The sequence below is a fragment of the Nothobranchius furzeri genome, chromosome 12 (genome assembly GCF_043380555.1).
Source record: "Nothobranchius furzeri strain GRZ-AD chromosome 12, NfurGRZ-RIMD1, whole genome shotgun sequence".
Taxonomy (NCBI): domain Eukaryota; kingdom Metazoa; phylum Chordata; class Actinopteri; order Cyprinodontiformes; family Nothobranchiidae; genus Nothobranchius; species Nothobranchius furzeri.
The window spans coordinates 24,903,387-24,919,295 of record NC_091752.1 but is presented as its reverse complement, the minus strand read 5'-3'; the positions used below and the strand labels follow the sequence as shown (position 1 = coordinate 24,919,295).

Sequence of the window (15,909 nt, the reverse complement as noted above, 5' to 3'; positions counted from 1 at the left end):
GAATTCATTACCACACAGGGTTGCTGTTCATCCTGCCATCTATTAGTAACGCCAATTAGTTTACTGGGACAGGTTTGGGGAATGCAAATGCAGACTCACACGGGCGACCAAACTTTTTCATGTCAAGGCTCTCTTGACAAGCAGACATAAAAGGGTTTTTGTGTCCTGCTGACCCACATCGGCAAGGACTTTAAACGTGATAAATGGTGCGATCAAACACCAGAAGTGCTGTTTTCTTAAACGTGTTTAGATTTCTTTTAATTTGACATTCTAAACAAAACAACCCGCCCACTGTTTATTGTTCCCAAGACGTGATTTGATGCTGCAAATCATCTGTCTATCAGAAAACTCAGCTGTGGGGGTGAAGGCACAAAAGTCGAGTGTGAATGTGTGGAACAACCTGATAACTGTAAAGCGCCGCTTACAGGTTAAACAGGCCTGGCCACACAAAGCCTGGGTCTCACAAGGCAAAACCAGTCACAGGTCTCCCATTAAAGTGCCAGTCATGTGTCTCCCATGGGAGAAATCAAACCTCAACACGGAACATCGTGACTTTTACAGGAGCTGTTCTCACCCATCTGTTAACGGGGCAACTCTTTGACCTCCAGAATTAATTTTAAATAACATTACAATATTTTTACTTTTTTCTCTATGTGATGAAGACTAAAATGAGCTTACTTAAAATTAAAACAAATGTAATCCCCACAGGGTTCTTATATAAACTGACTAAGCTATAAATTGGTTATGAGACCATTTTATTTGTATTTATGTGCATGCAGAATTTTACAGATGTGTTCCTCGGTAAGGTGAGATAAGATATAAACGCTCAGATATCCTTACAAATAAACGGTGCTGTGATACGAATCACTTATTACATCTTCACACTCATTATGAGCTCTAAATAAGCACTTCTGGCAGAGACACAGCTGCTGTGCTGCTGATGAAGACCTGCTTGCATGCTACTGTTATCTCAACAATCAAAGCATTATTCAGCTCCACCGGAAACCAACTGTTTATTTCTGTCAAGGTGATGCACCTGCTCTCATCAGCCCCGCCCCCTCCCCCTCCACCACCCTCCTCTTTGACTACAGTACCCAGAGCGCACCGCGCCGCTCTCCACTCGCTCTCTGCTGCGCCAGTCCGCCCCGCTGACTCGCAGAACCAGTTGGTTTGGCCCAGCTTCTTCTTTCCTGCCTCCTCGCTGTGTGTGTGCTGCTGTTGTTGTTGTTGCCTGGTGTCAACCTGCGCCGACGACAGAAGAAGACATATCCCTCCGTCTCCTCTGCCTGTTAGAGGGGCCTTTCCACTCTCCTCCTCGCCGGTGGCACCGCTGGCTTCCGCGCCGCGTCCGGTCAACTCGCCTCCCTTTCCCGGCTCGAGTTGAGCAGCAACAGCTCGGAAACATCTGGCCGCCGCAGAGTGCTACACTCCCCGTCCCTGCGCCTGTCTGCTCGCCTTGGCAGCCTGTTATGGAAATTAGTCTAAAGTAGTTTGGTCTCCGAGAGGGAAAAAAAAGGAGGATTCGACGGAGGAGGACGTTGGACCTTGTTGTCTGTAAGTGCTGCCTTTAATGCCGGAGTCCGATTAAAGGAGGATCAGGAGGAGACGGAGGGTGGGTTACGGAGGGGAAAAGTAGCTCCTTAGCAACGATGCTGAAGCTAGTTTACGATTAGAGTTGTCGAGTAAAAGGCTAATTTCACCCTTTTTTTCCTGTACCACCTTAGATATCTGCGCTAAAACGTTTATAATAACCAAACTAGACAAATTTGTACTAAACTAATAATAGATTAATATTTTAAAAAATCTGTTTGCTATTAGACAAACTTTCTGTCTTATTTGGGAAAGTTGTATTGGTCCGTTTTATTTCTTTTTTCATTAAAAACACATAAATCGCTTAGAATAAAATCTAGCTTGAAATGTAAAACAGAAAAAAGTAGTTGTTTTACCTATTGTGAGTTTTTCGGATGTGCTCTAGATACAAAAAAGCTTTTAAAGTTGTCTGTTTTTTAACTTTCTTAACATATTTTTTAAATCAGTGTTTAAACTATTTAGATTTAGTCCGAAAAGTACCAGAAGTCATTTAAGGTAGTCTGGATTCATAAAAGGTGAATTAGCGCTTCACCTACATTTGGAATCGGAAGCGATCTTCAGCGTCGTTCCTTAGCATGACTGTATGTTGTCTCGGCACTACAGTTGCTCTGTTAGCTCCGCGGTGTTTCACCAGCTGTTGTCATAGCACCGGGGCCACCGATCAACTGTAAATATCTCAGTATTGTTTCCTGCTCTCTTTAGATGTGTTAGCATGACTCTGGCTACAGCTAGCAGCGTGGCTCCGTGTGTGTGTTTGTTGTGTCTTCTGCTAAGAAATTAATTACAGTCATCTCGGGTTCGGCGACTGTCTTCCAGGCTGCCAGTCGTGACATTACTTCGACTTTTCAAAGCCTGGAACCTCTCAGGGGCGGGAAACCGCCTTTAAATTAACTTAACGCTTATTCTAATTTACAACAGCATCATTTATCTCCTTTTCTCAGAGTTTAAGTGTAGTTCCCTCGCTAACTATGATAAATTGTGTCAGAGTGAGGCTGAAAATATTTTTTTAACAAGTTAGTACACTTAAGTTAATAGGAAAGTTTAAATATATACATAAAAAAAATTATAAAACCACAAAAACGATTTTATTTTGAAACTTTTGCACAGCTGTTTAAGTTTTTATCGCGATATCTGGAGCGGCGATATTGGAAACCCTCCCTGTTTGGCCCTTTTAAACTTCCCCGGGTCCATTTAAATGAAAAATGAATATTGTCTGAGTGAGTTATCTCTGCAGACTAATAACAGTGAAACGAAAGCAAAATCAAGCGGCTATAATAAGTTTCTCTAAGGGTTTTTAAAGCCTCGTCTGGCTTGTTCCCATTGTTTCCTGCGTTTCTGTTCCTGGGTTTTCCAAAAGGTTTGAACTTGGGTGTGTGTGGGGGTGCATGCTCAGATAGATTAATGAATAAATGAATGAGTGAATGAATACAAGACGAGGCGCAGCGGCGCTGAACCGTAAAAAAGTGGGAAACAATATCAGCTGCGTGCGTCTGTCAGTTGCAGAATGTGCTGTGTGGGTCTTTGTTTATAGTGGGGAGGACAGACAGAGACAGGGGTGCGTTTAAAATATTCAAAACTCTTTTTTGGGGAGGGGGTGTTTGGGGTTCCCCTGAATCTTTATTATTCCTTTGTTTTTGTAAAACTTTCTGTTTCCCTGATAGCGGTGGGTGAGGAAGAAGTCCCCATATAACGGTGACACAAATCAGCATCCCACTGCATTTGGTATTTCTCTTTTTCCCCCCAGAGAGCAAAAGGAAAAAGAGGAAGGGGGAGAAGGAGAGACAAAGTTGTTGAGTGTTGGTAGAATGAAAGAGGAGTCTGGTGGCAGGAGTGTAGAGGAGGCAGCATATGGCTGTAGAAAGAGCACAGCTGGAGGTAGCATCTCCATCTGAGGATGATGTCAGAGCAGCTGACAGGCTGCCATCCACCCCACCTCCTCCTCCTCCATCCCTCCACCGCCTCCACCCCTCCCCGGTCTTTTATTGTGAGTCTCAGCGGCAGCCTGGGAGAGTTAGTGCTGCGTGTGTGCGCGTGTGTGCGCGTGTGTGTGTGTGTGTGTGTGTGTGTTTGCGGCTGCCGATCAGCGCCACTTAGGAGGAGGTGGAGGAAGAGGAGGAGGGAGGTGGTATCTCGTTCCCCCTCCAACATCTCCTCCACTTTGCATCTGTCCCTCGCAGTTTGAACAGCGTGTTGTTTTTTTTTTGTTTTGTTTTGTTTCTTCCCTTTTTTTTCTCCTCCGCCTGCCTCCCCTCTTCCTCTGCTCTCCTCTACCCACACTCATTGATTCAGAGTGAGAAGGACACGCAGCCAGTCAGAGAGCCCCGGCGATTCTGCCACGCTGGAGTTAATCAAGTTGATGCGTACCGCTGCAGGTATCGTTTGTGTTTGTGCATGAGTATGAGAGACCAGTCCAGGGTGGAGGAGTAGTGGTTTTATTCCAGGGGATGTTGTCAAACCTGTGTGAGCGTCTCGGTAGTAAACCGCTGAAGCAGCTCCTGTAATTGCTGTCCAGGAACGCTCCGTTCTGCTTTTCCACGCTAGTTTGGAGATGTGTTTCACTTTTCTGTTATTCTCTGTTTAAATCTGTTTAATTCCTCACTACAATACTGGGAAAATGATCGATGAATGTGCATTTTTTTTAAGTTTCACCTTTTTTTTATTTTGCAAAGATTAGCAAATAAATAATAGAAAAACTTTTGTTCTGAATAACTGATGTATTTTTTTCCCTCACAGTTAATTCCGTTTCTCTGTAGAATTACTTGAAAGCATGTGCGCTCCGCTACACACACTTGTCCCCCTCCTGTCGGCTGGAGTAGAGGAGACTAATTTAGAAGTTGCAGATTTGAGCTGCCTGAATTGGCTAGACAGCTGTAATCGCACTCCCTCCTAGTCTTAATCTCTTTATCTGGCTAGCAGCTGCCATATGGCCCCCGTCAGCTGGATCAGATGTGGGTAAGCCTCCCTCCCCGGCCTTCCCAGCCTCTCCCTCGCCCTCTCTCTCTCTCTCCTCCCTGTCCCTCTTGTGTCTTTCCCCCAGACCCCTGCCCGAGCCGCCCGCCCGAGCGGGCTGGGACGGGGCGGCTGGGTGGGCTCGGTGACTGGCTGCTGCCCTCCTGAGCCTCCGCCGGCGGCTACCTCCCCGCCGCCGTCACCGGCGTCTTTATTTTTAGCCATCTTTAAGGATTAGGATTGATGCTGTGACGAGCAGGGCACTTACAGTGATTGTATTGTAAATCTTCTCTTCTGGGCAGTAGGGTTGAGGAAGAGGGCAGTTTCTTCTTTGGGGCGGATGTGCTGAGTTTTACTCATGAGATTCAGATGAGAATGTGTAAAGTGGATGGTGTTTGTGTGTGTGTGTGTGTCTGGAAGGAGGAGGTGGCAGAGGGGTTTGGCTGTAAAGAGGGGTGGGGTTGGAGGGGGAGGTGGGAGGTGGTACACCCTTGTCCCCGTAAGTCCCCTTATTAAAAGCGGTCCGGGCGAACACACACACACACTCACACATACGCACCCACGCACACACACAACACTCAGACGTACACACACGTCTCACACACACTTACATTCCTGGTTTAGCTTCATTCAAATGAGGTGATATAACTGCTTCGGTCAAGTCGGCGCAGAACGGGAGACATGTATTTTCTCAGGCAGGACAAGTCGACTTGGGTAACAGGTGGGACGTTTTAATCCTTTGACATCCCTTAAATGTTTTTATTTATCAACTTGATAAATAAAATTTTACAAACTATTTTTCTACTACAAAAAAATAGCTTTGCCGCAAGTTTTCTCCTGAATCTGAAACCTAAAGTTGGCGCTCGCGGGTTTTGTGATTTTTCAGCTGGCCAGTTTTGCTTCTCGACTAAGTCTGTGGAGGTGGTTGGTAGGTAGGCTGGAATGTAAGTGTGTGTGTGAGAGAGAGAGAACGGTGTGTGTAGCTGAAAGCTGGTTACCTAAAAGGACTGTGCCAGGCCAGGCCAAAGTGGGTTAATAATAAAAATAACCGGCGTAGGAGCAGCGACAATCCAGGAGTGCAGGCAGAGGAGTTGGAGCGATGCAGGAAGACAGCAGGAGGAGAGAAATCTGTCTCTGCTGCCATGCCTGAGAATAAGTCTGACGTGGTAAAAACTGGATTCCCTCCTAAGTCTCTCCTTATGCCTCTGTGTTTTTAAATGTCTTATTATTTATTTAAAATTAAATAAATGATTGAAAGTGTTAAAATAATTGCTCAAAGAAATTCTACTGTTTACAAGGAATTTTTTATTATTCAAAATTGTATTTTAATCTTGCTTTAATAACGCGGCACATTAATATCTAATTTTTCTTGTCCAGTAATCAGATTTTTTATTCCATATGCATTTATTTGTCGTTTGCGTTTCTCCGTTTCTTCTTATTAAACTCATTAATTCTAATTTAGTTTGCAGGAACACCCAGATATCGATATCAAGCTGTTTTCTCTTGACTTGTTTTTGTTTGTCGCCTTCCCTCCAGTTTCTTTTCCTCACCTTTTGTAAAATCTCATCAACAAGGAAACTTTGGAGTCTGGCTGATCTGAGACCTGATTTGCTCACCTGTGACTTTGTGTCTTTGTACGGCTGCAGGTTATGAGGACGGCAGGATGGAGTTCCCAGACCACAGCAGACATTTACTCCAGTGTCTGAGCGAGCAGCGGCACCAGGGCTTCCTGTGTGACTCCACGGTGCTGGTGGGCGATGCCCAGTTCCGTGCCCACCGTGCCGTGTTGGCCTCCTGCAGCATGTACTTTCACCTTTTCTACAAGGACCAGCTGGACAAAAGAGACGTGGTGCACCTCAACAGCGACATTGTGACGGCGCCAGCCTTCTCCCTGCTCCTGGAGTTCATGTATGAAGGCAAGCTGCAGTTCCAGGACCTCCCCGTAGAGGATGTGCTGGCAGCGGCGAGCTACCTGCACATGTACGACATCGTCAAGGTGTGTAAGAAACGACTGAAGCAAAAGGCGACGGCGGAAGCAGACAGCACTCGCAGGGAGGAAGATGGCGGGTCCAGTTGTTCTGACAAGGCTGACAGTCTATCAGAGGGTTCGACGGGTCGGCCCGCTACCGCTGACCTGCTTCACAGTGACGAAGAGGAGGAGGGGAAGGCCGAGGGAGGTCCGCTGTGGCTGAGGCTGCCAGCTGCGGACAGGCCAGGGACACCAGGTATGGCTACAACCAGCCCGAATCGGGGTGAGACAGAGACTCAGGCGGGGGAAGTGCTGGGGGAGGGAGCGAAGGTGCTCTCCCCGGCCGGCAGCCCCAGCAGCTCCACTGGATCCCTCTCCCAGAGGTCTCACCGCTCTGCAGGCTCTCGTGGAGGACACAGAGGTAGGAAGGTGTCGAACGATGCGGCTGACTGTGTCCTGGACCTATCCGTCAAGCCAGTTGCTGGTAGCAACCACACCAACCACCATCAGTCTTATTTCAGCCGTGCTGCCACACCGGACAGCCTGCAGAGCCCGTTGGCTGTCAGGGTGAAGGTGGAGAGGGGTGTAGCTTCAGATGAGGAAGAGGAACTGGGAGGTGGGGACTATGACATGGAGCACAGTGGCCTCACCAAAACCCCTCTTCCCAGTGCTAACGGGGTTCTGACCCACCACGGGATCGGGGGGCCTCTGTCGGCCCAGCGGAGGCTCGGGCTGGAGGCGCACCTGTCCGCTCTGCGAGAGGCATCTCTGGCCTCAGAGCTGGAGCGGGAGGAGAAGCCTCCAGCCTCAGCAGACGATGAAGACATACTGGGTGGAGAAAACGAGCGTGCCCAGGCTGAGGCGGCCAGTATGGATAGCTCGCTGCTGCCTTACGTCTCCAACATGCTGTCAGCACAGCACACCCAGATCTTCATGTGTCCGCTGTGCAACAAGGTTTTCCCCTCGCCTCACATCCTCCAGCTCCACCTCAGCTCCCACTTCAGGGAGCAGGAGGGCATCCGCTCCAAGCCCGCCGGAGACGTCAACGTGCCCACCTGCACCATCTGCAGCAAAACCTTCTCCTGCATGTACACTCTGAAGCGCCACGAGCGGACACACTCCGGTGAAAAACCGTACACCTGCACCACCTGCGGCAAGAGCTTCCAGTACTCTCACAACCTCAGCCGCCACGCGGTGGTGCACACACGCGAGAAGCCGCACGCTTGCAAGTGGTGCGAGCGGCGCTTCACGCAATCCGGGGACCTCTACCGACACATCCGCAAGTTTCATTGCGAACTGGTCAACTCGCTATCAGTGAAGAGCGAACCACTGGCACTGCCCAACGTCAGGGATTGGGCGATCGAGGACAGCTCCCAGGAACTGTGGAAGTAGAACCGGACTTTTGGGGTTAGATAAAGGGAACGAGACGGAGAGGTGGAAGGGAGGTGGCAGAGTTTGATAGTCGGGGGTTTAAGTGAGTCACATATATTTTTTTTTGTTGCAACATCTCATTCAACTGCACTTTAATAGCACATGAAAATGTTACTACTGAGTTCTTGTGTTAGAAATGTTTTCTTTTGTTCTGTTTTGTTATCATTTCAAGTTATTACCTGGCGTTAGTTTTCCTCTTTTTGTGGTTTAAATTGCGTCTGAGGACACAGAGAATGTCGCACGTTTGTTTTTTTTTTTTAAGAGTTTTGACTCCGATTGTGTTTGACCACAGAAACAACACTTGTGTCTCCAACCAGCATCCCAGTCCCAGCGTCCATGTCCCAGTGTCCATGTCCCAGTCCCATAGATAACACGCACCACTGCAGGAGTCCAGGTCGAACACACTGAAGTGAAAAAGTGTTACAATACACTAAACGGGTACTGTGATCACCACACACTAATGATGTGTGTGTGTGTGTGTGTGATTCTGCACTACTCTGGTAACATTTCACCTAAAATTTGTGTGTGTGTGTGTGTGTGTGTGAGTGTGTTTATTATTTAAAATTTCTCCTGGCATGAAGGTGTCGTTACCGAGGCGCTCCCCTCTCCTCTCGGCGTTTCGGCGAAAGCTGACTGACTTACCGAAGGCACTCATGCAACGCACAGCCTCCTCCTCTCACTTCCAATCAAGCTGAAGCGTTTTCTTAAAGACCTTTACGAATAATAATAATTATTATTATTGTTTTCGATAGATTTTTTCTTTCAAGAATCTAGCTGGAAGTCTTTAAATCAGCTCTTGTTGTAAAGGTATTTAATTTAAGGTTGTTGTACATTGTTCTGCTATAGTTTTAAGACTTTATTCCATGACATTTTTTAAATTAATTATTATTAATATTATTATTATTTTGTTACTTTCTTTTGTAATGGGACCTGCTGTTGTTGCATGACGTCCAGACTTGTATATTTTAAAATAAAATGTGAATTTGCTGTATTACTGTACACATTGTAATTGATCAAATACTTGACAATGGGCTTTCTCTCTCTCTCTCTCTTTTTTTTTAACTTAATTTTTTTTTTTGTGAATACTACTCCAGGGTGCAGTCTGTTGAAAAAGTGAATATTCCTATGATCAGAAGGGGAAATGCATGAACATTTGATTTAGTCTAAAACCTTTAAGTTGTCACGTTTGGTTGGGGGCGGGGTCAAACAGCAAACCTTTGACGGCACAAGGTTTTTCACTCCGTTTCTGGGCTCCTGGTGGAACGTTTGAGATTTTGGATGCGATATGATAAAGCATTTTAAGCCTGTGTCTATATGCACTGATTTTCTCTGCTGTGTGTGTGTGTGTGTGTTACGAGTGTGTGACTTGGTTAGTACCAATCAATTTGACCTACTGAAGCTCTACATCCACCCAGCACTTGGTTGTCCTCCTCCTCAGGCGTTAAATGTTCACACAGATTCAGTTATTTCTCTCGTGCCCGTTTATTTTTACTACTCTAAACACGGTCGAGCCGTTCCTCAGTAAACCCTGCAGATTTTGGCCTCTTGGCTCAGGTTTTGGTTTACCTGAGGCGTGAAGGACTCGACTCTGGCTGCTGCTGAACGTTACAGGGTGGGATATCTTTGTCACCCCGCTGACCTGAGAGCAGCGTGTCCCACGTTAGATGTCATCAGAAATCTTTGGAGAGAACTGGCCTCGAGCTGAAAGCACCTTTTAAGCTAGAAGACATGAAAAGAGGAATTTGCTGTAAAAGATGCCTTTATGAGAGGAAAAAAAACATTTCTGATGCTCTGAAAGTATTTGATACTGTAAAGCATTAAGATGCGGTTGATAGAAATTATGTCAATTTATCAGACAAATATTGTCTTATTATATTTTGATGATATGTTTTTTTTAATGTATAAATGTTATTTTTAAGGTTTGAAAAAACAAAAAAGATGGTCAAGCGTTTATACAATCCAGAAGCATCTGGCAACGATGCGGCCGCTCCACGTTTCCTCCTCTCCCAGATATGTGTGTGTTTGCATGCCCCGTCATCTGGTGGCACCTGCAGGCTTTGCCAACGCAACAGTGTGGGTGACATTGCAGCAGTCTGCACCACATCATCTCATTTTTGGTCTTGAAATATTATTTCTTCACTGGCAGCGCCTCTGCATATGGGCTCCCTCCATCCTGCTGTTGTTTTCGTCACTACTGGTGTGTTTTTTTCTGTTTTGTTTCTCTGGTTATGCTTGACCGCCTTAAACTGCTGAAGTCTGGACTGTTTTCATTTAATTTTCTTGTTGAAGTGCGAGTGAGGGGCGGAGTTTAGGGACCAGTGTCCACCGTTCTGTGAATTATTTGCCCTGAGGTGACATCACACCTTTCGCTGTTCTCACTTGAAGGGGGAAGACTTTTTTTATTTTTTTGTAAAGCAAGGTTAAGAAAACAAACAAAATAAACATGTCATAGACAGTTTATAGAAAGACATGAAGGGTTGGAGGGTGGGGTGGAGTTAAAATGACTGAATCTCTTTTGAAAAAGGACAATCACTGTCTTGGGAAAAGAGACAAGCAGATTTTGATCGAGATCTATTTGCTCCCTGTCGAGATTACATCAATTTCCTTTAAAGTTCCCGTTTCAGATTTAGTCATTTTAGCTTTGACAATCATAGTTTATTTCTTTTTGTTTCTCAAGGGGAGTAAATTCTAATTGTATTTAGTTTTGTAATTTTTTGGTGTGCTGGTGTTGACATTTTTAAATTGTGTGCAAACTGCAATAAATTATAAGAATTCCTGAAATTCAGACTTTGTGTGAATTTGTGCGTGTGTGTGTTTGCGTGTGTGTGTGTGTAGTATAAATAAAAAAACTTCATTATTTACTTCAGATGACTGGTAACTTTACTAAAGAAACTTTAATACACTCACTCACACACATATATAGATATGTGTGTGAGTGAGAGAGAGAGAGAGAGAGAGAGAGAGAGTGTGAGTGAGTGTATATGTGTAAGCTCAGAACTCATTTCTGAACAATTTTTACAGCAGTCCTTGGGTGTGTTGTGCTACAGACGGGACCCAGCAGGAGATCCTGGCATCCTGTCCTGTCACTTATTCAGGAAGCTGCAGTCATTTGTGCTCAGACGTATTATATCGGCCTGCAGACGCTGCAAGTGTGCATGCATATCTGCAGCTGAGATGTAATCTGCATTAGGGGAGAAAATGTGCAGCAGCTTGTTGAGATCCAATCCTGTTACACACACACACACACACACACACACACACACACACACACACACACACACACAGCCTCCTTCCAAAGGTCCTCAAGCACGGGTTTCGAGTAAAGAAATCAGCTTTAGCTAATGTCTGGCTGCTCGGTAAACCTGGTCTTACAGATGCATTAAAAGCCCCTGCACTCACAGGCCAAGGAGCAGCGTTCATTAGGCCACAGATGGTCTCTTCAATAAGCCCCCAACGCACACTCACGCGATAAGCTCACTCCTAATCTTTATGACATTGTCCTCTGTCTGATGGATGTCTATTAACAGTTTAAGAAAAACATAAAAAGGTGAAAAGAAAACCGGGTGAAATTGCTTTTTGTTTGTCTGAAAAAATAGAAAAAGTTACTTTTTCACATGATAAAGTTTACATTTGAAGGTGAGCAGCTATTTAAAATATATTTACTATTAAAAAGATATTGGAGACAAGTCACTGAAAAAGTAAACAAGATGCATCAGAACTTCATTAAAACCGCGGTTCTGAGCTACCTGCTCACAGAAGCCCTGTCAGAGGCAGATATGCACAAACCCTCTCCTTTGATTCTGTGCTGCTTCGTGATCATTAATTGCAGTCTGCAGATTGTAGGCGAACATCTGCTTGTAGACAACTGCTCACTCTCTGTCTCTGCGAGGTTTGCTGTGAATGTAGGTCATTAATTTGTTTCTGTCCTTTGTTTACTTAAGGAAGCGGGACAAAGGGGCAGCTGCAGAACCATTTGGCTGTGCCCAAGGCGGGCCAGCTCAACATGTTGGGAGGCTGAGACCAGCTTGGGCTCCTGTCTGGGGCCCGGGCCCCTGCACTGCGCCGCATCGCGTGAGGGAGCCGGCTCTGCCAAGCTGCCAGGGAGGACTCCTGTCCTACAGGGAGGAGCAGATGAAGAGGATCATGAGATGTCCTGATGTTTGAATTTGTAAAAAAAAACCTTTTCAGCTCGCCTCTGTGCTGCGAGGTCTAAAGCCGAGCCAGATGTTTCTAAAGGATACAAAAGTGTCCCAAACTAAACTCGTTTATATTTGTGATTTAAAAGTACAGAACATGCTTAAAAATGTAAAGAATTTCAGCATTGAGCCTTGAGGAGAGCGCCACGCCACAAAGCACAGATTCAAAGTGTTTGTCACAAAAGCAGGGGAGAAAACTCCTCCTGTATCCTTTTTATGTCTCAGACTTGTTGATTCTCCATGAAAAAGGAAATGTTCCCAGGCCAGGTCTAGCCAGGAAGAATGGACAGAGATTTAAAAAAAAACACAAATGTGTGTGTGTGTGTGTGTGTGTGTGTGTGTGTGTGTGTGTGTGTGTGTGTGTGTGTGTGTGTGTGTGTGTGTGTGCAAGTGATCCAGGATTGTCTACATATTTAAAAGAGCTCCTTTGTGGAGAACTCAGCACAGCAGGACAGAAGGCAGGCAACAAGCAGCGCGCCTGCAAGCAGACAATACAGTGGCACTGCACTGGCTGGGGTGGGGGTGGAAAGGGGGAGGCAGTAGAAGCAAGGGGGAGAAGACTTTTGGGAAAATCAGGGGACACAGTGTCCCAGCAAGTCACCCATCCATCCAACCACTCCACCCTCTCCTCCCCCTTCACTGGAAACAAAAAGCGACGCAACTCGAACTTGAGTGTGCGTCTCAGTAAGAGGGGGGCCCCCAATAGTACTTACACTTGACCCCCCCCCCCCCCCACACACACACACACACACACACCACATACATTTTATTTATAGAATCTCTCAAGATAAAAAAGAAATACATCACATAAGGCAGTTATTTAGAGTCATTTTAACACTCCAGCAAAGTGTTGTACACAAATACACAAACAACGTAGGTTAATGCAACCTGTTATCTCACAAACACAAAGGCCCCCAGCTGGTTCTCCTTTAGGGGTAGGCTATGGTGGGACTAAACAGTCCTTTGTGTTATTTTTGCAAGAAAGAAAAACAACTACAAACTCGGTTAAATAAAAAACAGACACCAATAACAACGTCTTTCAATCTGACATACCCGTTTTAGGAAATTTGGGGAATGCTGAAGAGCTGGATTTAAAGTTTTAGTGTCAATAAAGCCTTGCAGAATGAGAGGAGAGGTCACCTCATTCTTCTCCCAGCAGCGGGTGTGCCTAACAGATAAGAGGCATGAGGCGGGGTGTGTTCAGGGAGGTTTTAGAAACTGCTGGCAACAGGACACATGTGCACAACTCCACACTTTATCAACGCCACGGTAGCCTGATGGGGTCATGCGTGGAGGGGTAGAGTCTCTAATGATACCTGTCAGGCTGCTGTCTCCTGCGCTAACGGTGTTACCGCACTGTGGCTGTGCGTGCAGACATCTGGTGCACCTTCCTGCTGTGGTTTACATGTGTATAAACACACACCTTCATGTTGCATGCGCGCAGCAGTCAGCCAGCTGTGGTGGTGTGGAAACATCAAGTTCATTCTCCTTGCTAAAGAACACAGAAGATGTGATGAAAGGGACACGCGCAAAGTATTCTGGTGCAGGATTCTCAGCGAGCAACTGTAGTGTGAGGTACCCATCCATCTCTCTGAACCGACACCTAAACCTTTTTAAGCTGCAGGAAATCAGATGGGGGCACTTATGCCAATCAGCTGGAGCTTTTCTGTTTGGAGGGTCGTGCTTTTCTTCCTACTATCCAAAAGAAAAAAAAACATGCACGATAGCCTTGATGGGGATTTCATACTGACTGTAGCACTGTGAAGCAGGTGTGGAAAATTAGTTAAGGCTGAAGATCCACTGGTGAAAAGAATAGTTATGAGCAGATCTCATTTGGCAACCAAAAGCACCTGGTTAATACCCAGCAAACATCTGTACAGATGTTCAAGGGAAAAATATTTAAGAATCATGTTGTGCATGTATTTTACATCATGTCTGGACTCCGTGTATCTCAGCAGTACATTGTAGTAAGAGTGTCTGCAGTTTGTGACCATTTTCCAACCAAGTCTTTGGAAACGGATTTCGTTTGTTCATTCAGCTACAGTAGGGCTTTTCCCAAACGAGCATCTCTAAATCAAAGATCCAACCTTCCCTGATGGAAAGGACACCTCCCTCCATCTTTCTTTTCAGGATTAAAAAAAATAGCATTCTATTTTACACCTTTCAGAGCAACGATGGGCTCGTATATGATTAAGCACACTGCCCGGCCATGAAAAAGTCACCGCAAAATAAAAATGTCTTCAGCTTTGATTACAGCACGTATTTGCTGTGGCATTGTTTCAATGAGCTTCTGCAGTGTCACCAGGTTTATTTCCATTCAGTGTTGCATTAATGTTTCACCAAGATCTTGCACTGATGATGGTAGAGTCTGATCGCTGCACAAAGCCTTCTCCAGCACATCCCAAAGATTCTCCATGGGGTTAAGGTCTGGACTCTGTGGTGGCCAATCCATGTGTGAAAATATTTATGTTTATGTATTTAGAAGACGCTTTTGTCCAAAGCGACTTACAAGTGATAATCGGCATTTTGCCCTTGAGGCTAACAACAACAATAACAACAACAACATTGACATCAGTTATGGAGAGTAGGGAACAAAGAGTGGACAGTAGAGAGGGGGGAAATGATGTCTCATGCTCCCTGAACTAGTCTTTTGCTATTTAAGTCAGATAAATCCTGGCATTGTCATCTTGGAACAAGCCTGTGCCATCAGGGAAGATGGAATAACTTAGTCATTCAGTATATTCAGGTAGTCAGCTGACCTCATTCTTGGAGCACATCCTGTTGCTGAACCTAGACCTGACCAACTGCAGCAACCCCAGATCATAACACTGCCCCCACAGGCTTGTACATTAGGCACTAGGCATGATGGGTGCATCACTTCATCGGCATCTCTTCGTATCCTGATGCACCATCACTCTGGAACAGGGTCCATCTGGACTCATCAAGCTGGTTTTTAATAATGTGTTGGACAGTTCTTGACCCAGTTTAATCGTTTCTAGGATCTCCTCAGACGTTTTCTCTGCTTGATGCATGCCAATGATCTGACCCTTATCAAACATACTAACATCTTTTCCACGACCACCAGATGTGTCTTTCCACATGGTTGAGAAATGAGAAGTAACTCATTACACCAGTTGGGATTCAATAAATAGTTGTCAGCTAAAAGATGCATGCTCAGTTCAGATCAGACGCGCCCTAGTCGAGGCGCGCCTCGGCTCAGCTGTAGTTTTTCTTTTAACTACTTGGTGTCCTCCATTTCCTCTCTGCCTTTTCTCAGCTCTTTCCCTCTACGTGTGTGTGAGTGAGTGAGTGAGTGAGTGAGTGAGTGAGTGAGTGTGAGAGTGAGAGTGAGAGTGAGTGAGAGAGAGAGAGAGAGAGAGAGAGAGAGAGAGTGAGAGAGAGAGAGAGAGAGAGAGAGAGAGAGAGAGAGAGAGAGAGAGAGAGAGAGAGAGAGAGAGAACCTATGGTGTGAACCAGTTGTTTCTGCCAGTTGAATCTCTTGGACTTCCCTACATGTGTAGCTCGGGGGTGACGATGGCTGAAGATATTGCGTTAGCATTCACACTTGTTCAATTTTCAATTTTAATTCTGGTCCCTGTTAGCAGCTGAAACACATCCTCACGTGCTTGTGGATGTCATATATTGTATATGGAGACCTGACTGTAATAATAAGTAAAGGTTATCAGCTGTAGCTTCAGTGTGCTCATAGGAAACGTGACAAAAGAAAACAAAACACATTTCTCTTTATGGCCTATACAGTTGTCATCATCAACG

The 15,909-nt window shown here is 45.5% G+C and overlaps 1 protein-coding gene across 4 annotated transcripts; it reads left to right on the top strand.

The window, feature by feature from the left end:
* The first annotated feature begins 1,123 nt into the window (after nt 1–1,123).
* On the top strand, nt 1,124–10,720 carry zbtb18 (zinc finger and BTB domain containing 18). 4 transcript variants are annotated; one of them, XM_015944586.3, is made up of 2 exons: nt 1,124–1,554; nt 6,186–10,720. In XM_015944586.3, the coding sequence occupies exon 2, from the start codon at nt 6,203–6,205 to the stop codon at nt 7,898–7,900; it is 1,698 nt and encodes a 565-aa protein (XP_015800072.1). In that variant the 5' UTR covers nt 1,124–1,554; nt 6,186–6,202; the 3' UTR covers nt 7,901–10,720. The 4 variants fall into 4 exon arrangements, with proteins under 4 accessions (XP_015800072.1, XP_015800069.1, XP_015800068.1 ...); XM_015944583.3 differs by lacking the exon at nt 1,124–1,554 and adding an exon at nt 1,625–3,962; XM_015944582.3 differs by lacking the exon at nt 1,124–1,554 and adding an exon at nt 3,977–5,260.
* Nucleotides 10,721–15,909: the final 5,189 nt, after the last annotated feature.

Excerpts from the sequence above, each read along its gene's own strand:
- zbtb18 (XM_015944582.3), top strand. The coding sequence starts at position 5,221 with ATGTATTTTCTCAGGCAGGACAAGTCGACTTGGGTAACAG. Across the intron at positions 5,261-6,185 it reads CAAGTCGACTTGGGTAACAG|GTTATGAGGACGGCAGGATG; the intron begins GTGGGACGTTTT and ends GTACGGCTGCAG.